The sequence below is a fragment of the Dendropsophus ebraccatus genome, chromosome 6 (genome assembly GCF_027789765.1).
Source record: "Dendropsophus ebraccatus isolate aDenEbr1 chromosome 6, aDenEbr1.pat, whole genome shotgun sequence".
NCBI lineage: Eukaryota > Metazoa > Chordata > Amphibia > Anura > Hylidae > Dendropsophus > Dendropsophus ebraccatus.
This window is the reverse complement of record NC_091459.1, coordinates 6,426,857-6,451,011: the sequence shown is the minus strand read 5'-3', so window position 1 is coordinate 6,451,011 and position 24,155 is coordinate 6,426,857. Positions and strand designations below refer to the sequence as shown.

The window sequence follows — 24,155 nt, the reverse complement described above, 5'->3', positions numbered from 1 at the left end:
CAGAGCCTCAGGGCTGTGTCCAGAGCCTCAGGGCTGTGTCCAGAGCCTCAGGGCTGTGTCCAGAGCCTCAGGGCTGTGTCCAGAGCCTCAGGGCTGTGTCCAGAGCCTCAGGGCTGTGTCCAGAGCCTCAGGGCTGTGTCCAGCACTCACCCGCAGCACACAGCCCCACAAACACCCCCCCCCCCCACCACGCAGCTCAGGACCACCGCCCCCCCCCATCCCCCGTCAATCGCTCGCGCCTAGCTCCGCCCCCGACAAGCTCCGCCCCCCGCAAGCGCCCGCGGCTAGCTCCGCCCCCGCAATCGCCCGCGACTAGCTCCGCCCCCCACAATCGCCGCCAACTCATGCTCTGCTACGCCGTCACCCCCAACTCAGCTCTGCTACACTGTCATCATCTCCTTCATTGTCTCAGCTCTGCTACTTCACCATCATCAGGCAGAAGCATTGCATGATGGGAAATGTAGTTTTCGATCTTGGTTATAGATTGGCTTTTAGAAAAACTTGTAACTTGAGAACGGCAGCAGCTAGAAAGATGGGAGAAGGCTCAAAATACTCAGGGGGACTTGGTAAGACCAGCTAGGTTTGGGAGCATTTCATTTTTTTAGCTCTTGGGGGGAATACCCCTTTAAGCAGTAAGAAGCAGCTGAGAACTGGGGGAAGGAGACGGAATAGATAACAAGTATGGAAGGAATTGTTAGTCTCACCATGGGCAGCAACATATCTTAAGTTACGTTTGAGTGGAATACCCCTTTAATCAACTGACGGATAAGACGGAGCAGCATACCTGTTGGAATCTTGTAGCCGGACATAATGCTCATCATTCCACACTTTATCCAATGCAAAGCTGTTGAAGTTATCGTGCACCATTTTAGCTAAACTCTCTTCGTTCTCAGAGCCGGCTTCACGACGAGTCCCACTCAGCTGCCTGAAAGTAGGAACAGGACATTGTAATGTGTGCGAGTATACTCAGTGCGGTTACTTTAGCTACTCGTGCAGGGTGATAGCAGAAGTTTGCATTGCATTTTAAAAAGTGTATTATTTTTTTTTAAAGAAATCAAGTGTCCAGGCAATTTTAAGAAACTTTGTAATTGGGATTATAAGGCAAATCTGCCATTATCTGCATTCAAAAAGACTTTCCCCAGGACCCCCCCCTCCCTCCTCTCTCTGTCACTGCTTATTATCAAGAAATCTCCACTTTTTACATCAGTCGAGCCCTGTGTAACCTATGGAGAGGGGAGGAGGAAGATTAGTTGGCAGCAGAGAAAGGATTACACAGTGGGAGCTGTGTGAAAGCCGGTATTCAGAGGTCAGTGCTGACTTCAGAGGAGATAGCCTGGTGAGATGTAGCTGTAAATTAACTCTTTGTTGTCCTGTTTTGGTGCCTCATCTCCCTCAACCCCTCCCCCCTTCATAAAAGAACCATGAAGACAGGGGGGAGAGCTTCAAACTGCTTTTTCATGATAAAAATGCTTTTTTCGGCTAATAAACCCAATTACAACGTTTCTTAAAAATCGCCTGTACTATTTTTTTTTTTTTTCAAAAATCAAAACATTTAAATTACAGTCACACTTTAAATTGAGGGAGAAAAAAGAAAAAAAAAAATGGGCACCGGCGCCTCATGTGATACCTCAAAACACCAAGGATAAGTATTATGTGAGAAGGTGCTCACCTGGACGCCACTTGGGCTTTGTGCATATCACCCCTCAACAGGGTACAAATCTGAATCCAGGGTCTTGTTAGGTGACAGTCCACTGTATAGGGGCCTACTACCTCTAGGGACTGCTGAGCTGACTGTACCAAAAACACAGGATACTCCTAAAATAATGGGGCCCGTGGAGAGAATAAGTGAATACAATAAAATACAATTTGGGGTACTGTAGGTCAAAGTAGATTGCATCTGTTTCATCTGATGAAGAGGACGCGTTATATTTGTGCTATACTAAAGGAACTTTTTTTATTATATTAAGTTCATTTATTTAAGCTTTTGGCCACTTCTCTGTGTGGATAGCGCTGACCTACAGTACCCCAATTTCTTTTTTATTTTATTCACTTTAAATTGAGAGAAAGGGGAAATTTGTTATAGTGAGTCATCAGTAAGCCAAACACCAACCTTCTAGAACGTGGCACACCTGGTGAATCTGGATTTGCTGTTGTAAATCTGAATCTACGCCAGCAACAAAGCTGCTGCTTATCACTTCTTGTTTTATAACAGGAAATGAAAATGCACCCTGTTTGGAGAATATGTATACACATGGGGGGGGGGGGGGGGGGGGGGGGGGGGGGAGGGTAGTGACGCTCTAGGTTCACAAGGTACTATGTGAGAAGAAAGGATCACAGCAAATGGGAGGGCAAGTGCCCGCTGATAGCCGCAGTCCTGGACAATATGCAGCACACGGACCACGGCCCCACTCTGAACACCCGTAGACGATCCTGGACGTACCTGTGCGCCCAGGGTCGTCCAGGGGTTAAAGTGTCAATCGAGTGTTAATCGATCAGTGTCTCAGTGCTCAACCCCTGTATCAATCGGGAGAACGAGCCAGGAGAAGACGTACTGCAGCATGGTCTTCCAGCAAAAAGAGGTTGCTGGCGTTCCCCTTTGATTTTATTTGTTTTTTTTAAGTTATGTTTTAAAACACAGCGACGCTTATTTAAAATGTAGGTCCAGTCTCTTGAAAGCAACTTTAAAATTGTGCTGGTTGGGGAAAAAAAAACAAAAACGCAACGCAGGAAATCCTGTCCAGTAGAGTGTCACGGCAGTATAGCTTTATAGCTTTGTTATAAAGCATGATAACATAAAAAAAATAATGTGAATGGCAAACATGCTTTATTTCGCATTCCCTGTTGATTTAAAAAAATAGCGCATGTAAAGGGTACGTTCACACGTACCGGATCTGCAGCGGATTTTCTCTAAATTTTCATCTAAATAACTGAACACAGCATCAGATCTGCTGCAGATCCTGTACGCGTGTACGCACCCTTAAAGGGAATTGGTCAGCTCCAAATGAGGTTAAATGTACACACGCATGTATGGTACCACGGGTCTCCTTGTTCTAACGCCTGGCTGTGCTTCTATAACAAAAAAAATTTCGGAGACTTTCTCTGTGCTCCTAAAGCGCTAAAAAGCTGAAATGCCTCCTCGCATTCATCCTTATCCCAGACGTGACTGACAGTTGGAGCAGGATGAGGCATGGGAGAGGGTGAGGAGGTATTCCAGCTTACAGCCGTTCAGGGGCTCGGGGAAAGAAGGACAGATATAAAGGTAACATGTGCCTCTTTGCTTGAACAATGTCAGCAGTTTGGAACGTGAATTACAGCTGAAAGATAAAACCTCAATGTAACCTCCCGTCCGACTACTTACTGAATACTTGTGTCAAAGGAAGTGGCAGCAATCTTTTTCTGTAGCATCGGTTTCAGATCATTCCAGTATAGGAACGCTGGCTCCTGGGACCCGTCCGTGTCTGATAATGTATCGCCCTCATCTTCAATCGCCTCACTAATAGAGTCCAGGCACTGCGCAGGCCTCTCACCATTAGGCTGTGCAGCGCCAACACGCCCTCGGTAACTTAGGTACCCCACAAGAAAGCCTGGAAGAAAAAAAATATATGTTTAAAAAAAAAAAATTAAGTCTTACACAAGAGTGAAAGCACAAAAACATTAAGCTGGCCGTTTCTAGACCATAATACAGGGGTATTTTTGTATCTGTACTGGGGCGACGGATCCAGTCACCTGAACTGACAGCAACAAAGATCCCTATGACGCTGTTAAAAAATTTACTTCTATTTAAAAATCTCCAGTCTTCCAGTACTTATGATCTGCTGTATGTCCTGCAGGAAGTGGTGTATTCTTTTCAGTTGGACACCATGGTCTCAGCTGCCACCTCTGTCCATGTCAGGAACTGTCCAGAGCAGCAGCAAATCCCCATAGAAAACATTTTCTGCTCTGGACAGTTCCTGACATGGACAGAGGTGGCAGCAGAGAGCACTGTGTCAGACTGGAGAGAATACACCACTTCCTGCAGGACATACAGCAGCTGATAAGTACTGGAAGACTGAAGATTTTTAAGTAGAAGTAAATTACAAAACTTTCTGAAACCATTTGATCTGAAAGAAAAAAAGATTTTCACTGGAGTGCCCCTAAAGTTCACCAGAATAGGCTCACAGTCTGGCCTAGTTACCTAAACCAATGTAACCATAGGGATGTATACACTGTCACTTGGCTTCACTAGATCCACGTTACACTGACCATACACCGATCCCAGGTTAACCTAATGACTTGCTGTAGGCGAGCTCATAACCTGAGGCAGTCTTTATTATGACAAGAACGGCCATTGTTTTAATAGACAACAACAGCCGCTCTGGTCTGCACAGTATGGAGAAATAAAAAACTATTAGGGGGGGCTCACTATCATCCATGCTAAGTATCTAAGTTAAAGGCCGACCGCTACATTCACTGCTATGCTGCCAATGAGACAGTGAACAGAGCGGCTGCCACTATCACTATCCGCCATCCTTTTAGGGGTGTCCCAGCAGTTACTCCCCCACATTTAAAGGAGAAGTACCATGGAAGTACAAAAACTGCAGGCAGGCCGGTGGGGGCAGGAAAATAATAGACAACTGCACTAACCGGTCCTCGTGCCTCGGATGCGCCGCACCCGGGTCCGGTTCACATCAGCCGGCTGCCATCTCCATCTGGAAACCGTGTACATCATGCATCCGGCTTCTCCAGCTGAAACGTCACAGACTGGCTGAGCGATCGCCCGGTGTCCCACTCCAGTCACTGATTGGCTGGGCAGGCAATCTCGCAGCCAATGACGTGATGTTGCCAGTAGCAGAGTCCCCGGCAGATGTAAACAGGACCCGGGAGCGGCACATCGGAGGCACAAGGACGGGAGGTCAATTGTTTCTTTACCTGCCGCCACCGGCCTGCCTGCAGTTTCTGTACTCCTGTGACACCAATCCTGCAATAAGTAGGCTTAGAACAATGGCGCAGGGCAAAGCGTCGTGCCGCCAGTAGATGGAGTTTTGCCAGTAGGTCACCGCGACATGTTCCAGCAATGTGTTCCCAATGTCCATAAACCATATAAAGTGTCATCAAATGTTTGTCACCATATGTAAGGCAGCCAGACCAGGATAAGGCGGCTTTTATAGAACTGAAAGGGGCAAACAGTGCGCTTATTTCCTTCACCACCAACATGATTTTACGATTGTTCTGAAGTGTGAATATTTAAGGTTTGTTCACCAAACAAAATAACCCCACTAGACACCAGGGAACGGCTGCATAAGGTAATCGGATGCAGCTGTCAACTTTGACAGCTGCATCTGATTACCTGATTAGCGGGCACAGCGATCGGTTCGTGCCCGCTAAAAGCCGCGGTCCCGGGCAACACACGGCACCTGGGACCGCACCTAGGGTCTCTGCACAGCCCCGCTCTGAACACCCTTACCGACCGCAGGGCGTAAATATACGCCCGCGGTCCTTAAGGGGTTAAATGAGGGCGACAAACTAGTGACAGAAATGCTGAACAGATTGCTGTATTACTTACATCATTCTGTTCAGCCGTTCTCCTAATATGCAGGAGAATAGGATTCTTGCCGCACCCCTCCCACCAGCTGCTGATTAACAGGTGACTGCCTATACACAGCATGGATAGATAACTGCCAATCAGCAGCTGGTGGGCGGAGTTTTCTGCTTCTCATGAATATCCAGGACTACTGAGCTCATGTACATAATGGAGAGGACTACTTATTGTCCATGTTATTCAGGAGGAGATCGCTGGATCAGCTGCACAGAACAGTGTAAGTGATACATCATTCTGTTCAGCTTCTCTGTCACTAGTTTATACTACTCTGAGATAGGACGCCATAAACCTACTGATCCTGAGATAGGACGCCATATACCTACTGACAGAGTCTCTAAAGTTTTTGAAAGGTTTTTACCTGTGTTTTAGTTTAGTGTCCCATTACTGTCATCTCTACCTGACCGCAGGTAAAGGAACTTTTCCTTATCCATCGACGATAGGAGCGCTCAGATTATTCAATCCAGGGATTTCCATTTAACCATCCCCTGTGCAGATTTTTAGCCACAAACATGAATTTTCCTTTAATAGTAAGTTGTTCACCGACACAAAAGCCGGGGGTCACAGCCGCCCCCCCCCCCCCATCCCAGCGTGCTGATGCCTGGTATGGCAGCCATACATTACCGACAGGTATCAGACTAGATTTCCCCATACAAACTTGATCAGTATCATGTTATGCAAAACTTGCTGTATTTTCTTACATATCCGCCTCCAAAAAAAAGTGAACTCAAAAATAAAATACTAGGGGCCGTATTCTGGGGAAAAGACTCCGTATACTCTCCTAGGTCTTACCTATCATGAAGAGAAGGACGACCACCAGGATTTTGAAGCAGAGGCTTTTGCACCCGTTCTGTTGCGGCTGATGTTTCACATGATGGTCTCCCAGAGGCTGATCCCCACACTCCTCCTCGTCCGCCAGCTTCATCTCCACCTGACTGCTGTCGCCATCTGTCTGAGGGGTCAGGCTGAAGCGGGTGTAAGTAAGAGGGACCCTGCCAAACTACAGCAAAGATTTATGTCAGTAACAAGAAAACATCGGGGGAGATTTATCAAACATGGTGTATAGTGAAACTGGCTCAGTCGCCCCCGGCAACCAATCAGATTCCACCTTTCATTTTCCAAAGAGTCTGTGAGGAATGAAAAGAGGAATCTGATTGGTTGCCAGGGGCGACTGAGCCAGTTTCACTATACACCATGGTTTGAGATTATATATTATATATATACAAAATATAGAATAAGAAAAACAAGACCCCCACCCATCACTAAAACCAAGCCTCAGCTCTCCAGGCATGATGGGAATTGTAGTTCTGTAACAACAGGAAGGCCTGAATGTGACACCTCATGGACACAGACAAGGCACAAGACCTGTCCCACTAACATGAATGGGAAACATTACTTGGCATGCTCTGTGACCTTCAGGCTGTGATCACACAACGGCCTTTGCTTTAAATGAAAATTGCATTAAAGTCTATGGGCAACGGATGAAAAAAAAAATTGACAAGATCGTTACTTTGACGGCCAATGTTCAAAACATTGTGTGAACGACAGCCTTTGTTTGCACAGACTTCAATACACATTTCAATACAAAAAAGAACGGCCTTTGTGTAAAATGAAAATGGACGTTCTTTTCATAAAAAGTATGTTACGTGAACATAGCCTTAAAGGGAATCTGTCAGCTGGAATTCCCATTCCAAACTGTTCACACTGTTAGTTGAAGGAGACACTAGGTACCTTCCATGTTTCTGTCTGTGCTCCCAGAATGTAGAAAAAAAAAAAAAAAAAAGCTGTGACATGTCCTTACTGTCCCCTCGCTGCCATCCCTGGCCTGACCCTGCCCAGGACTTCTAGGTATTCCAGATTTTCAGAAGTTAGCAAAGCCTCTCTACATCCTGGAAGCTCAGCTGGTTGGCTAGAAGGTTCCGCGTGTGTCCTTGACCTATCAGCTATCTAACAGTGTCAGCTGTCTGGACGGATTCCCTTAAAGGTCGTCACTTTACAGGAAAGGGGGGAGGCTGAGCTGCGAGCATCATTTATTGTTCTATGTACTGGTGTCCCCTATGGCTGTAATCCTGTACAGATCACTTTCCAGCAATCTGCTGCTTATCACATAACAGTCCCAGGGTCCTAATACACAGGAAGATTATGGTGCAAATTATTGTTAGATCTTTCTGTTCAACGATCAAACTACTAACGAAAATGTGTTTGTCCGTCGTTGACCGCATCTCGTAAACCGACCGTAAAGTCATTGCTCGCTAATCTTTCGGTTTACGTACAGTCCACATCATTCATTTGAAACAAAGAACTATTGCTCCACGTATTACGGCGAATTATTTTAGGTCTTCGCAGAAGCGCTCATGTGCAATTGTTTATTGTTAAAGGATTTTTCCACCAAAATAATTTTCTTTCAAATAAACTGGTGGCAGATAGTGCCAGAGTGTTGTAATTTACCTCTATTAAAAAATATATCTCCAGTCTTCCAGGACTTATCAGCTGCTGTATGTCCTGCTGGAAGTGTTGTATTCTCTCCAGTCTGACACAGTGCTCTCTGCTGCCACCTCTGTCCATGTCAGGAACTGTCCAGAGCAGCAGGAAATCCCCATAGAAAACCTCTCCTGCTCTGGACAGTTCCTGACATGGACAGAGGTGGCAGCGGAGAGCACTGTGTCAGACTGGAGAGAATACACTACTTTTTGCAGGACATACAGCAGCTGATAAGTACTGGAAAACTTGTAATTTACTTCTATTAAAATATCTCAAGTCTATAACACTTGCTGACACCAGTTCATTTGAAAGAAAACATTTATGGTGAACTACCCCTTTAATCGGAGAAAATGAAAAATCGCTTTGTCTAATAGGACCTAATAAGTAGCCTAAAAAACATATAAAAAAAATTGGAAGTCAATGGACAAAGTCACGCACACAAATGCGTCCGTATTCGCCCGACAGCCGGACGTACTCACAATGTTTGTAATCGTAGACCGCGCTCTGTCCATCTTCATCCAAACTTGATCAAAGCCCTACAAGGGAAGACACAAGAAAGTTATAAGACCGAGTTCACACCATGTTTCCAAAAGAAAGCACTGTAAGAATAAGACTGACGGCCGCCCAGAGGACTGACAGCCAGGACTGACGGCCGCCCAGAGGACTGACGGCCGCCCAGAGGACTGACGGCCGCCCAGAGGACTGACGGCCGCCCAGAGGACTGACGGCCGCCCAGAGGACTGACGGCCGCCCAGAGGACTGACGGCCGCCCAGAGGACTGACGGCCGCCCAGAGGAGCTGGTCTGTACTACCAGGAGTTACAGAAAGCAGCGCAACCTCTGATCCAGAACAATTATGTTTTATAGAAGAGATAAACGGCCGCTACATAACAGCTTTATAGGTTACAGGATTAGAGATTCACAGGGACAGGGCAAGTAACAGCTGGCACCGAGCTCCGTCCAATACCATGGCAAGGTGCGCCCCCCCCCCCCCCCTGAGATTTATCATTTACATTTAAAAAAAAAAAAAAAAAAACACAAGTACTCAAGTACTTATTAGCGGCTGTATGTCCTGCAGGTTGTGGTGTATTCTCTCTAGTCTGACAGTTCTCTCTGTCGCCACCTCTGTCCATGTCAGGAACTGTACAGAGCAGGAGAGGTTTTCTATGGGGATTTGCTGCTGCTCTGGACAGTTCCTGACATGGACAGAGGTGGCAGCAGAGAGCACTGTGTCAGGCTAGGGAGAATACACCACTTCCTGCAGCACATACAGCAGCTGATAAGTACTGGAAGACTGTATATTCTAAAATTGAAGTAAATTGACACCAGTTGATTTAAAAATAAATGAAAATATTTTTTAAGGAGTACCCCTTTAACAAACTACAACCTATGGCAGCGTGGAGTATATAGCAGTTATTAGGAGGTGCAGCGCCCTGAGCCCATTACCCCCCCTCCCCCAGTGTTGTCGCCCCCCCTCCCCCCCAATATACAGCTGCATTATTCTATGTTAATCTCTGAAAATCCATCTTTTCTCCCAGTGTAACTTTCCGGAGGTTCCTGCACGGCGGCGGTGGCGGAGGACACAGCCCGGACTGTTCCTTACTCTGAATTCCTAGAATCACATGAAGGTCACATTGTTCCTACAGCGGCCGAGTACAGAGCAGTGACGGCCGCTCCTATAGAGGATAAGCCGATTACATGGGAATGTGGGACGTTACTGGCCGACCCCGGGGGAGCAGTCGTGCCAGCCGGCATCTATATACTGATATCGTGCCACCCCTACATCTATATACTGATATCGTGCCACCCCTACATCTATATACTGATATCGTGCCACCCCTACATCTATATACTGACACCCTGTCCCCCTGCATCTATATACGGACACCCTGCATCTATATACTGACACCCTGTCCCCCTGCATCTATATACGGACACCCTGCATCTATATACTGACACCCTGTCCCCCTGCATCTATATACGGACACCCTAAATCTATATACTGATACCCTGTCCCCCTGCATCTATATACTGACACCCTGTCCCCCTGCATCTATATACGGACACCCTCCATCTATATACTGACACCCTGTCCCCCTCCATCTATATACTGACACCCTGTCCCCCTCCATCTATATACTGACACCCTGTCCCCCTCCATCTATATACTGACACCCTGTCCCCCTCCATCTATATACTGACACCCTGTCCCCCTCCATCTATATACGGACACCCTGCATCTATATACTGACACCCTGTCCCCCTCCATCTATATACTGATACTGTACCACCTGGCATCTATATACTGACACCCGGCCGGGCACATACCCTTCGCCCTGCACACTGATAGCAGCAGCAGCTGTCACACTACGAGACGTCCCATGTGGCCGGGAGACTGCAGCACAGTCAGGATGTCACCTCATGTAACCGGCCAGAGAGCGAGGAGAGGCCACGTGTTACCGGGACAGCTGCTGCCATACAGAGAGCCGCCCTCCCCGGCCATGTCTCCGGCTATCCTCCCCGGCACACAGCCCTGTCTCCGGCTATCCTCCCCGGCACACAGCCCTGTCTCCGGCTATCCTCCCCGGCCATGCTCCTCTGTCATCTGACCTTCAAGTTCAAGGTGGCCCCTGGGAGCGGCGCTAGTGACAGTCACCACAGCCAAGGGCACACTGTCTCCTATACACAGGGCCCCGGGGGAGGACGCTGCGGCAGTAATACAGTATATACGGTAAACAGCCGGCAGGCAGCGCACACACAGCGACAATGAATGAAAACTCCCGAGCAGGCGGCAATAGGCGGGGCCCGGCCGAGCGGCGGACACGGTACCGGGAAGCGTTACAGACAGCGGCCATGTGCTGGGGCGGCCGTCACTTACCTCCCGTCTCACCGACTGATGTCATTAGAGAGTAGATGGTTCGTTATGCCGCCCCTGATCACGTACACACGGGCCGCGCCCCCAGCCAAACCCCGCCCCCTGGCGCTCAGCAGGATAGGTTGCCGGTAGGGAGAGAGCACGTGTCCCGGGCTGTATTATATATCCAGGGTACAGGGCTGTAGTATATATATCCAGGGTACAGGGCTGTATTATATATCCAGGGTACAGGGCTGTATTATATATCCAGGGTACAGGGCTGTATTATATATCCAGGGTACAGGGCTGTAGTATATATCCTGTGTACAGGGCTGTAGTATATATCCTGTGTGTACAGGGCTGTATTATATATCCTGTGTGTACAGGGCTGTAGTATATATCCTGTGTACAGGGCTGTAGTATATATCCTGTGTGTACAGGGCTGTATTATATATCCTGTGTGTACAGGGCTGTAGTATATATCCTGTGTACAGGGCTGTAGTATATATCCTGTGTGTACAGGGCTGTAGTATATATCCTGTGTGTACAGGGCTGTAGTATATATCCTGTGTACAGGGTTGTAGTATATATCCTGTGTGTACAGGGCTGTATTATATATCCTGTGTGTACAGGGCTGTAGTATATATCCTGTGTACAGGGCTGTAGTATATATCCTGTGTGTACAGGGCTGTATTATATATCCTGTGTGTACAGGGCTGTAGTATATATCCTGTGTACAGGGCTGTAGTATATATATCCTGTGTACAGGGCTGTAGTATATATCCTGTGTGTACAGGGCTGTATTATATATCCTGTGTACAGGGCTGTAGTATATATCCTGTGTGTACAGGGCTGTAGTATATATCCTGTGTACAGGGCTGTAGTATATATCCTGTGTACAGGGCTGTAGTATATATCCTGTGTACAGGGCTGTAGTATATATCCTGTGTGTACAGGGCTGTAGTATATATCCTGTGTACAGGGCTGTAGTATATATCCTGTGTACAGGGCTGTAGTATATATCCTGTGTACAGGGCTGTAGTATATATCCTGTGTGTACAGGGCTGTAGTATATATATCCTGTGTACAGAGCTGTATTATATATCCTGTGTGTACAGGGCTGTAGTATATATCCTGTGTGTACAGGGCTGTATTATATATCCTGTGTACATGGCTGTAGTATATATCCTCTGTACAGGGCTGTAGTATATATCCTGTGTGTACAGGGCTGTATTATATATCCTGTGTGTACAGGGCTGTAGTATATATCCTGTGTGTACAGAGCTGTATTATATATCCTGTGTGTACAGGGCTGTAGTATATATCCTGTGTGTACAGGGCTGTAGTATATATCCTGTGTGTACAGGGCTGTATTATATATCCTGTGTACAGGGCTGTAGTATATATCCTGTGTACAGGGCTGTAGTATATATCCTGTGTGTACAGGGCTGTAGTATATATCCTGTGTGTACAGGGCTGTAGTATATATCCTGTGTGTACAGGGCTGTAGTATATATCCTGTGTACAGAGCTGTATTATATATCCTGTGTGTACAGGGCTGTAGTATATATATCCTGTGTACAGGGCTGTAGTATATATCCTGTGTGTACAGGGCTGTAGTATATATCCTGTGTGTACAGGGCTGTAGTATATATCCTGTGTGTACAGGGCTGTAGTATATATCCTGTGTACAGGGCTGTAGTATATATCCTGTGTACAGGGCTGTAGTATATATCCTGTGTGTCTCTTATAGTATGTCTCTTATAGTGTGTCTCTTAGAGCGCGTCTCTTATAGTGTACCTCTTAGGCCCCGTTCCGACGGAGCAAAACTAGCGGAATTCTGTGGCGGAATTGTCCGCCGCGGAATGCCGTTAGCCTCCCGCTCATAATGGGAGTCTATGGGAGGTGCGCGCTCCTGCCCTGTCCGCGCTGAAGAATGAACATGTTAGTCATGTGCTCCACAGTCCGGTGAGAACGTTCGAACCACTACACGCCCCCATATCGCCGATCCTCCCCCGGCCGGCTGCTTGATTGATTATAATTGGAGATGGGTGGGGCGGCTATGGATCGGCACTATGGGGGTGGGGCGGCTATGGACTGGCACAGTGGGGGTGGGGCGGCTATGAATCGGCACTATGGGGGTGGGGCGGCTATGGATCGGCACTATGGGGGTGGGGCGGCTATGGATCGGCACTATGGGGGTGGGGCGGCTATGAATCGGCACTATGGGGGTGGGGCGGCTATGGATCGGCACTATGGGGGTGGGGCGGCTATGGATCGGCACTATGGGGGTGGGGCGACTATGGATCGGCACTATGGGGGTGGGGCGGCTATGAATTGGCACTATGGGGGTGGGGCGGCTATGAATCGGCACTATGGGGGTGGGGCGGCTATGGACTGGCACTATGGGGGTGGGGCGGCTATGGATCGGCACTATGGGGCGGGCAGTGCTCCTAACGTTCTCACCGGACCATAGTAGAAACTACTAACTGCACCGGCACAGCGCTGAGGAGGTGTTCACTGATCCCTGTGACCCCTGCTCTGTATGATCAGCAGGGGTCCCGACACGAACGTTAGAGGCAGCAGAGGGGTCCGTGTTGACCCTTACTGCTGCGCTAAGTATTAAAGTAAAAAGTAACTTCATTAAAGTAATCTATTAATTGGAAAAAAATAAAACATAGTACCCCTTGGGGAGGTCCTATATATCTGAGCATTTCATACAGGGAGGTGGCAGGTAGTCTGTAACATAGTGATATAATCATGCCTGACCCCGCTGACAGCACTGCTACAGACCAGAAGACCAGAGTATGGTGAGTATTATTTTTTTCTGGGGTAGTTTACATATAGAGGGCGCTAAGGAGCATTTTGTGTAGGGGAGGGCACTATGGAGAGGTTTATCAAACATGGTGTAAAGTGAAACTGTCTCAGTTGCCCCTAGCAACCAATCAGATTCCACCTTTCATTTTCAAAAGAGTCTGTGAGGAATGAGAGGTGGAATCTGATTGGTTGCCGGGGGCGACTGAGCCAGTTTCACTTTACACCATTTTTGATAAATCTCCCCCTGTGTGTGTATAAAGAACCCTCTAAGTGCTCCTTAGTGCCCTCCTACACAGTAAGCTGCTCCTAGTTTCTGTATGTCCTGCAGGAAGTGGTGTATTCTCTCCAGTCTGACACAGTGCTCTCTGCTGCCACCTCTGCCCATGTCAGGAACTGTCCAGAGCAGCAGCAAATCCCCATAGAAAATCTCAAGTCCGCTCAGATCCCGCCTCCTTCACTGAGTGGCTGAGCGGACCTGAGACGTGACGTCTCGGGCCCGCATCAGACACCCGGAAGCGGCTGGGAACCGGGCACCGCGATGTGAGACCCACTGCTGGAGTCCCCCTTTAATTGATTTGTAGGTTGAATTTGCTGGACTCTTTGTTTAACCTTAGTAACTAGGTGAGGATGTCATATTTCAGAGTAACAGGAAGGTGGTGATTTCTTGTGTTTATAAATTTTTAGGGACTTTCACAGTTCTGCATAAAGTAATGGTCTCAAAAGAAAACGAGAAAGATGATCCAGGAGACGTTTTTCAGCTACGGCGGGTAGAGAACGGCCGCTAAGGTCTCCGCCGAGTGCTGCAATAAGCTCAATAGGAATAAATGGAGCCGCGAGTCATGTGCCGTATCCGCAGCTGTATTCATACCCCCGCATTCTTTTACTTGTCTCCTATCTTATGGATAGGGGATAAGTTATTTATCTTGGGACACCCCTTTAAGGGCCGTATTACACTGAACAGAACAGACCAGTATTGCCCTGTGTAATAGTCTCAGGCTCTGTTAGGCAGTTGCGATAAAATGGCGCCATTTTGCAGCTATTTTGGCAGCGTACCTTCATCTCTGCCTGGCAGCAGCGTACCTGCATCTCTGCCCGGCAGCAGCGTACCTTCATCTCTGCCCGGCAGCAGCGTACCTTCATCTCTGCCCGGCAGCAGCGTACCTGCATCTCTGCCCGGCAGCAGCGTACCTTCATCTCTGCCCGGCAGCAGCGTACCTGCATCTCTGCCCGGCAGCAGCGTACCTTCATCTCTGCCCGGCAGCAGCGTACCTGCGTCTCTGCCCGGCAGCAGCAGCGTACCTGCGTCTCTGCCCAGCAGCAGCGTACCTTCATCTCTGCCCGGCAGCAGCGTACCTTCATCTCTGCCCGGCAGCAGCGTACCTGCATCTCTGCCCGGCAGCAGCAGCGTACCTGCGTCTCTGCCCAGCAGCAGTGTACCTTCATCTCTGCCCGGCAGCAGCGTACCTGCGTCTCTGCCCAGCAGCAGCGTACCTACATCTCTCCCCAGCAGCAGCGTACCTTCATCTCTCCCCAGCAGCAGCGTACCTGCATCTCTGCCCGGCAGCAGCGTACCTTCATCTCTGCCCAGCAGCAGCGTACCTACATCTCTGCCCGGCAGCAGCGTACCTTCATCTCTGCCCAGCAGCAGCGTACCTACATCTCTGCCCGTCAGCAGCGTACCTGCATCTCTGCCCGGCAGCAGCGTACCTTCATCTCTGCCCGGCAGCAGCGTACCTTCATCTCTGCCCGGCAGCAGCGTACCTACATCTCTGCCCAGCAGCAGCGTACCTTCATCTCTGCCCGGCAGCAGCGTACCTTCATCTCTGCCCGGCAGCAGCGTACCTACATCTCTGCCCGGCAGCAGCGTACCTGCATCTCTGCCCGGCAGCAGCGTACCTACATCTCTGCCCGGCAGCAGCGTACCTGCATCTCTGCCCTTGTACAAAAATGACAAGCACATTCTGATAAAGCCCCTTCACACAGCCTTAAAATCCATCCGGATTTTGAGGACCCATAGGGGAACATTAGTCACGGACACCCTTCAGAATTTTTCTTAAAGGGTGTCCGTTCCAGACAATAGGTTTGATAGTATTGATTGAGGAGCAGCGCGCCCCCTGCGATCCAGCATCAGACCTACCCTAGCAGCAGCGATGCGACCTTGCATCCCCCCTGCCCGCCACCATAGTAGCAGAAATGCAACCCACCCTACGTCCTATCCCCCTGACCTCAGCAGCAGTGATCCCCCTTCCTCCACCCATCCCCCCCCCCCCATACCTCAGCAGCAGTGATCCTCTTCCTCCACCCATCCCCCCCCCCCCATACCTCAGCGGCAGTGATCCTCTTCCTCCACCCATCCCCCCCCCCCCATACCTCAGCGGCAGTGATCCCCTTCCTCCACCCATCCCCCCCCCATACCTCAGCGGCAGTGATCCTCTTCCTCCACCCATCCCCCCCATACCTCAGCAGCAGTGATCCCCTTCCTCCACCCATCCCCCCCCCATACCTCAGCAGCAGGGATCCCCTTCCTCCACCCCCCCCCCCTGGACCTCAGCAGCAGTGATACCCCTTCCTCCACCCATCCCCCCCCCCCTGGACCTCAGCAGCAGTGATCCCCTTCCTCCACCCATCCCCCCCCCATACCTCAGCAGCAGTGATCCCCTTCCTCCACCCATCCCCCCCCATACCTCAGCAGCAGTGATCCCCTTCCTCCACCCATCCCCCCCATACCTCAGCAGCAGTGATCCCCCTTTCTCCACCCATCCCCCCCCCCCTGGACCTCAGCAGCAGTGATCCCCCTTCCTCCACCCATCCCCCCCCCCCCCTGGACCTCAGCAGCAGTGATCCCCTTCCCCCCCCCATCCCCCCCCCCCCCCCTCTGGACCTCAGCAGCAGTGATCCCCCTTCCTCCACCCATCCCCCCCCCCTGGACCTCAGCAGCAGTGATCCCCTTCCTCCACCCATCCCCCCCCCCCTGGACCTCAGCAGCAGGGATCCCCCTTCCTCCACCCTCCGCTCCCTCTATGCCAATACTCTATGTCGATTATTCTTTCCCTCCCTACAGATCTGTTATGTTTGATCTTGGCAGAAAATAAAAGATAGAAAACAAATCTGATGAGCTCGCCTGCAGGAGTGCAGTACAACAAGACATCAGGAGGCTATTACTCTTATCGATTTCCCTTAATGCTTCTGTGTTTCTTCCTAATGTATAACGCCTCTTCCAGTATCCATCATCAGGTCCCTCACCCTGCTGAGTATTGCCGCACCAGGAAACTCGCAGTGCTGCTTATTCTTTCCTTAGCTTCATGCTGCAATCTGAAACCCTGACAATATTTATAAGAGACGACCCGAACAATTCCACATAATAGATTTCCAGGAGATGATTACATGTTACTGGGACTCTGTCAGCTCGGTATCATGCTTATGGGCAGAGGCCGCTGATATGAAGAGAAAACGCTCTGTCCCTGCTGTGCTGTACAAGTGTGCTGTGGAGAGCTCCCCCTGGTGGCCAGAAACCACCATACCGTATGCTGACCCTGCTGTGCTGTACGAGTGTGCTGTGGAGAGCTCCCCCTGGTGGCCAGAGACCACCATACCGTATGCTGCCCCTGCTGTGCTGTACGAGTGTGCTGTGGAGAGCTCCCCCTGGTGGCCAGAAACCACCATACCGTATGCTGCCCCTGCTGTGCTGTACCAGTGTGCTGTGGAGAGCTCCCCCTGGTGGCCAGAAACCACCATACCGTATGCTGCCCCGTGACTACTTCTTCACTGAAAAATAAGGCAATACAATACTTTTATAAAAAAAAATTTGCTGGACTTCTCCTTTAATGTAGTTGACAGTATTTGTCAACAGGATGCAAGATCGTAGTGTGAACAGGGTCTTACTTGCAGGTTTCTCTTCATTTTCTGCTGACGTATCTGGTAATGAACACCGCAATACTAATAGTATGGAAGCAGCGTACTGCGAAAACCCGTAGTACTTGGCAATGGAGATAGTCTGGTTATACCGTAGGTTTACTCAGCTGGGATAACACCGAGACCGCTGAGCTTTCCCATTCATGCAAATCTAACAGGCAGCCTAAGGTTTATACTGCCGCCATATTCTTACTAGTGCTTCAGGTCAGGGACACAATGTGACTTTTTTTTAATCCAAGATTGATTTTAAAGGGGTATTCCAGCAGAGGGGGATTGGGAAATGAAAATATATATATATTTCACAGAGTTATAAAAAAAAGTTGATTAACAATTTTTTTTTAAATGTATACATTGTGGCAGTAAGGAAAGACCTGACTCCTCTGCTGCCACCAGTGGCTGTGTCAGGAACTGCAGGGCTGCACAAGCACAGTTAAAGGGGTACTCCAGCTAAAATCTTTTTCTTTCAAATCAACTGGTGTCAGAAAGTTATATAGATTTGTAATTTACTTCTATTAAAAAAATCTTCCCATACTTATTAGCTGCTGTATGTCATGCAGAAAATGTTTCATTTTCAGTCTGACACAGTGCTCTCTGCTGACATTTCTGGCCAAGACAGGAACTATTCAGAGCAGGAGAGGTTTTTTATGGGGATTCATAGAAAAACCAGACAGAGTTCCTGTCTTGGCCAGAGATGTCAGCAGAGAGCACTGTGTCAGACTGAAAATAAAACAACATTATCTGCAGGACATACAGCAGCTAATAAGTATGGGAAGACTTAAGATTTTTTTAATAGAAGTAAATTACAAATCTATATAACTTTCTGACACCGGTTGCTTTAAAGGAAAAGAGTTACGCTCGATAACCCCTTTAAAGAACAAGTTTGTTGGGGAACTAAAATCCAATACAGACAGGGGGTGGGGGGAAAATAACAAACACACTATGCTTACCCTTTGTAGAGCCCGTGCTGCGCCACATCATGGAGCTCTCGGACATCACCGGCTGTCATTGTCTCCCCGGTTCCGGGTACGTCACGACCCAGGTTCCACATCTCCAAGCTGTCAGATATGTATTTATCTCGGCTGTCAGTTACCAGAACACAAGCAGTACGTACTTACCTTCTGCGCTGCTTGTGCTCCTGCATTCCACTTTCCGGCACTTCCTTCCTGCTCTCTTGGAGTAAAGATACAGCTGTGGCTAAGGACAAGAGAGAGGGATGCTGGATCACACAGCAGCAAAGAAGGTAAGTATGCACTGTTTGTGATCTGGAAACTGACAGCACGGGTATATACATATCTTTGCTATCAGTTTCCCTTTATTGTTGGCTGCCCATCTCCTGTTTACACAGTGTGTAACCGATACTGCTAAAGTGTGACGCCTGCTCAAAAGGTGCGATTAGCTGATGAGCGAGCGTCTTCCCAATCCTCAGCTGATCGCTGTCACTTTTACTCTGGCCGATTATTGGGCACTCTAGCAACACTCCTGGCTGGTAATCGGCCTGCGTAAAAGGCCTTTAAGGAACTCTAATAAAGAAAGATTTAACCCTGTTTGTATTAGCTTTCTATTACAGGAATTGGGCCGCTTGTCTGCCGCACATCCAGACTCACACCCAGGGCCCCCTAACAGCATTATGGGCCCCTGGGCAGAGGTGCGAAGTGGACATGAATGATAGAAGCTGCACGACACATCAGGCAGCATCTCTGTACCCCACTGCCTGTGCCCGGAGGATGACGGGAGTGCGCGCTGCTGGGAGACATCAGCTGCTGGGGCCTGCGGACGGGTGAGTTCCGTGACTGCCCGCCCCCTCTATTGCCGCTCACTATGCATATGCATAGTGAGCGACCCCCTCCGCCCACCCAGCCCCCCCTTCTATCGCCGCTCAGCTGAGCCGATCAGAAGCCCAGGAAAGTGCTGCTCATTGCACTTTCCTGGGCTTCTAATCGGCTCAGCTGAGCGGCGATAGAAGGGGGGGGGGGCTGGGCGGGAGGAGGGGGTCGCTCAGGGCCGCTCACTATGCATATGCATAGTGAGCGGCAATAGAGGGGGCGGGAGGGACGGCTTCCTTGTGGTGCTCGGCCCTGCTTGGGAGCCGTCTTCCCTTTATAGGACGCACTTAGTTCATTAAAGATAGATAGATAGATAGATAGATAGATAGATAGATAGATAGATAGATAGAAGATAGATAGATAGATAGATAGATAGATAGATAGATAGATAGGAGATAGATAGATAGGAGATAGATAGATAGATAGATAGATAGATAGATAGATAGATAGATAGATAGATAGATAGGAGATAGATAGATAGGAGATAGATAGATAGATAGATAGATAGGAGATAGATAGATAGGAGATAGATAGATAGATAGATAGATAGGAGATAGATAGATAGGAGATAGATAGATAGGAGATAGATAGATAGATAGATAGATAGATAGATAGATAGATAGATAGATAGATAGATAGATAGATAGATAGGAGATAGATAGGAGATAGATAGATAGATAGGAGATAGATAGGAGATAGATAGATAGATAGATAGGAGATAGATAGATAGATAGGAGATAGATAGATAGATAGATAGGAGATAGATAGATAGATAGATAGATAGGAGATAGATAGGAGATAGATAGATAGATAGATAGATAGATAGATAGATAGATAGATAGATAGATAGATAGATTGATTGATGGGTTGGAGTTCCCCTTTAGGGAAACCAAATATATTTGGCTGATTAGTCATCCTGTAATTTACCCATTTTTTTTGCATAGCTTTATACCTGCCGGTTTGACATCCATTCCACCTGCCGCTGGTATCTGTGTGCAGAACATAGCTCGTCTGTCAGGATTATGGAATTATATCGAATATCGTACATGTCTGTGCAGAACCCGTCACTATAATGATCACGTCCATCCTTCATTTGTACAAGATATAAGCTGCAACAGGAAGCTCAAACTGACCGGGATTTGTAAAATAACAGGAACTGTCGTGTAATACTTAGGTTTTACAACTTCCTAAACATTTTTTCACATAAATAAACATTTTTTAAAGAAAAAGTATTCCCATATTTATATCGATTAGTTCAGAAATAATTGGGAGGCTATTTCCTTAATTATGTTAATCTTTAACCCCTTAAGGACCGGGCCAATTTCGATTTTTGCACTTTGTTTTTTTCCTCCTTGTGCTTAAAAGGCCATAGCACTTGCATTTTTCCACCTAGAAACCCGCATGAGCCCTTATTTTTTGCGCCACTAATTGTACTTTGCAGTGACAGGCTGAAATTTTTTCATAAAGTACACTGCGAAACCAGAAAAAAATTCAATGTGTGGTGAAAAAAAAACACGTTTCGTGTATATGGGGGGTATTTGTTTTTACACTTTTAGAGAAATAGAGGCAATGTGGCAGTTGCTGAACTTTCTACATTTTTTTGGAAACTTTCCACGTTTTTTTGCCACAAAAAGTAATGATTTAGAAGAAAGTAAGGGGGTGGGGGAAGAACCCGTTACTATCGGACCCCTGGGTTTTAGTACGTGTCCAGCCTTTACCGATCAGGATCAACAGATAGTAGAAACATTAATGCAATTACAAGATGGTGATTCCGTAACTGATAACGTACAGTATACTCCTTTTGTGGGGGGGACCCCGTCATCTTTTAACCCTCTCATGCCTGCCGGCTGCAGTTTGGATGTGTTCACCTCCAATGTCCTACGTGATGTACATGCGTTGATTTATCCCACGGATCGGTCTAACCTATCGCTGGGTGAACAACAAACCCTAAAATGGTTGAAATCAAAAAGGGACATTATTGTGCGCCCGGCAGACAAGGGGGGTAATGTTGTGTTAATCCCCCTACAATACTATATACAAGAAGCTGATCGTCAGCTAGGGGATGATACAACATACCAGCCTTTGTCTGAAAACCCGGTTCAGGGATATAAGGAAAAAGTGAGATCATTATTGAGAAGGGGGGTAGAAATGGGTTTTTTCTCTAGAAGATTTGTGGAGAAATTGTTTAATGAATACCCAAAATATCCATATTGGTATTGGATCCCGAAAATACATAAGTCGATCGAACGCCCTCCGGGGCGACCGATCGTAGCAGGTATAAACTCGGTTACTGAACCAATTTCCAAATATTTAGATTGGATTCTTCGCCCCCTACTGGGTACAATTCCAGCATACTTAAAAGACACAAAAGAACTACTAGGTATTTTGGAGACGTTCCCCTGGGACCCCACTTTTGCTTTGGTGAGCATCGACGTGGAGAGCCCGTACACTCGCATCCCGCAGGATGCGGGTGTGCAGGCGGTCCGGCGTCGGTTGCTACACTCCAGTTCACATGATGCGGTTTTTGTGGAATATATTTGTGATTTGCTTTCTTTTGTTCTTTCCCATAACTCGTTCCAGTTCGCTGGCAGGTGGTACTGCCAGCGGGCTGGGACAGCGATGGCAACACCAGTAGCTCCGACTTTTTCAAATATTTTCTTGGCAGATTTGGAAGATGAGAAAATTTTCAATGCTAATAACCCTTATGCTAGAGATATCAGTTTATTCCTCAGGTATATAAATGACATATTGATTATATGGTCAGGAGGCGAAAAACGCTTCCTAGAGTTCTTGGAGTATTTAAATACTAATTCACACAACATGCGTTTTACTCATAATTTTGGTGGTTCAAAATTAGAATTCTTAGATGTCAGTCTGGAGGTTACTGATAGTACATTGAAAATAAGTAACCAACAGCTACAAATTCATTACTGAGATTTGACAGTTATCACCCTCCGCATGTAAAGGAAGCAGTCCCGTATGGACAATTTGTTAGATTACGTAGGATAAACAACACGGTGGAGCAGTTCGAGATACAAGCAGCAGAGCTGAGTCAACGTCTAGTAGAGAGGGGTTACCTGAAGTCTAATGTGAATAGAGCACTGGTAAGGGATAGAAAATTAAATAGGTACACTCTTATAGAACAACCTACACAAAAAAAAAGAAAATGGAGAGATGTGTTTTCAGCTTCAGACATAGTCCTATGAATCAGGTACTACGTGCGGCTCTTAATAAAAATTGGCATATTTTACAAAGAGATGATGTTTTGGGTAAATACACACAAGAGAGTCCTTTAGTGTCTTTTAAGAGAAGTACTAATCTACGGGACCAGCTGGTCAGAGGGCGGATAGATTCACAAGAAGTACGGGAAGATAATTGGTTAACTAAACAGCTACCATTAGGAAATTTTAAATGTGGCCACTGTTATCACTGTAAGGCTGGGTTCACACCACGTATATTTCAGTCAGTATTGTGGTCCTCATATTGCAACCAAAACCAGGAGTGGATTAAAAACACAGAAAGGATCTGTTCACACAATGTAAAAATTGAGTGGAAGGCCGCCATATAACAGTAAATAACGGCCATTATTTGAATATAACAGCCGTTGTTTTAAAATAACAGCAAATATTTGCCATTAAATGGCGGCCATCCACTCAATTTCTACATTATGTGGACAGAGCCTTTCTGTGTTTTCAATCCACTCCTGGTTTTGGTTGCAATATGAGGACCACAATACTGACTGAAATATACGTAGTGTGAACGCAGCCGGGGCCCGGGTGCGTTCACACCTACAGGATCTGCAGCTGATTTTCTGCAGCAGATTTCAGTTAAATAACTGAACACAGCATCAAATCTGATGCTGTGTTTAGTTATTTAACTGAAATCTGCTGCAGATCCTGTAGGTGTGAACGCACCATAAAAGTAAAAAAAAAAAGGGAAATGGATACAATTGGGGGGCCACAGTATTACAGTAAATAGTTTCATTACATGTAAAACATCTTTTGTAGGATATGCAGTAATTTGTTCATGCGGTTCCTTTTATATAGGAAAACCCATTAGACCCTTATACCGAAGGTTTGCTGAACATCAGAGATCGATAACATCGGGAAAGGGTGTCCCCGACTCATACAACATATGCGATCTGTACATAATGGGGACATATGTCATATGAACTTTATGGGGCTATATAAAGTAGAACCATTAAGAGCAGGAGATCGACATAGAACACTACTTGAAAAGGAAAATGAATTCATTCTAAAGACTGGAGCGCTAGGACCCTTGGGTCTCAATGATCGTTCAGAAATTAATCTATGGTTATAACAAGTGTCCAAAAGTCTAACAAAATATTTTCTAAAAAAATAGTTGCATAATATATCATTACTAAAGATGTATATTCATAGTCACACATATGTGAGAAATTTGTTTGTTTGTTTTTATCTTGCACTGATATTTTGGGTGTAATGGTACCTTTAAGAGATTCCATATAAATGGAACAGGTGGAGGATATGATGTCATGGCTTTGAAAAAGAGCGACTTAGCGTGAAACGTTCGTTGCCAATCCGTACTTTGTATTACTGACTGTTAAGATGGTGCAATAAAAAATACGTGGAAAGTTCAGCAAGTGCCACATTGCCTCTATTTCTCTAAAAGTGTATTGGACGTTGTTTGCTGAGAGGCGTAGAGCACTGCCATTA

At 47.2% G+C, this 24,155-nt stretch overlaps 1 protein-coding gene across 5 annotated transcripts in view; it reads right to left on the bottom strand.

Annotated features, from left to right (window-relative positions):
* Positions 1-24,155, bottom strand: part of TFRC (transferrin receptor) — a 71,263-nt gene that overhangs the window by 17,418 nt on the left and 29,690 nt on the right. The window contains exons 1-5 of one of the 5 annotated variants that reach the window (XM_069974445.1): positions 13,679-13,702; positions 8,536-8,592; positions 6,368-6,575; positions 3,359-3,584; positions 785-925 (exon numbers count right to left, since the gene is read on the bottom strand). In XM_069974445.1, the coding sequence (XP_069830546.1) occupies positions 785-925; positions 3,359-3,584; positions 6,368-6,575; positions 8,536-8,574 (614 nt within the window). In that variant the 5' untranslated portion in view covers positions 8,575-8,592; positions 13,679-13,702. Of the gene's footprint in view, positions 1-784; positions 926-3,358; positions 3,585-6,367; positions 6,576-8,535; positions 8,593-9,658; positions 10,076-10,665; positions 10,769-10,933; positions 11,007-13,678; positions 13,703-24,155 lie in introns of those variants that run through there. The other 4 variants (XM_069974442.1, XM_069974444.1, XM_069974443.1 and 1 more) reach the window with 4 other exon arrangements.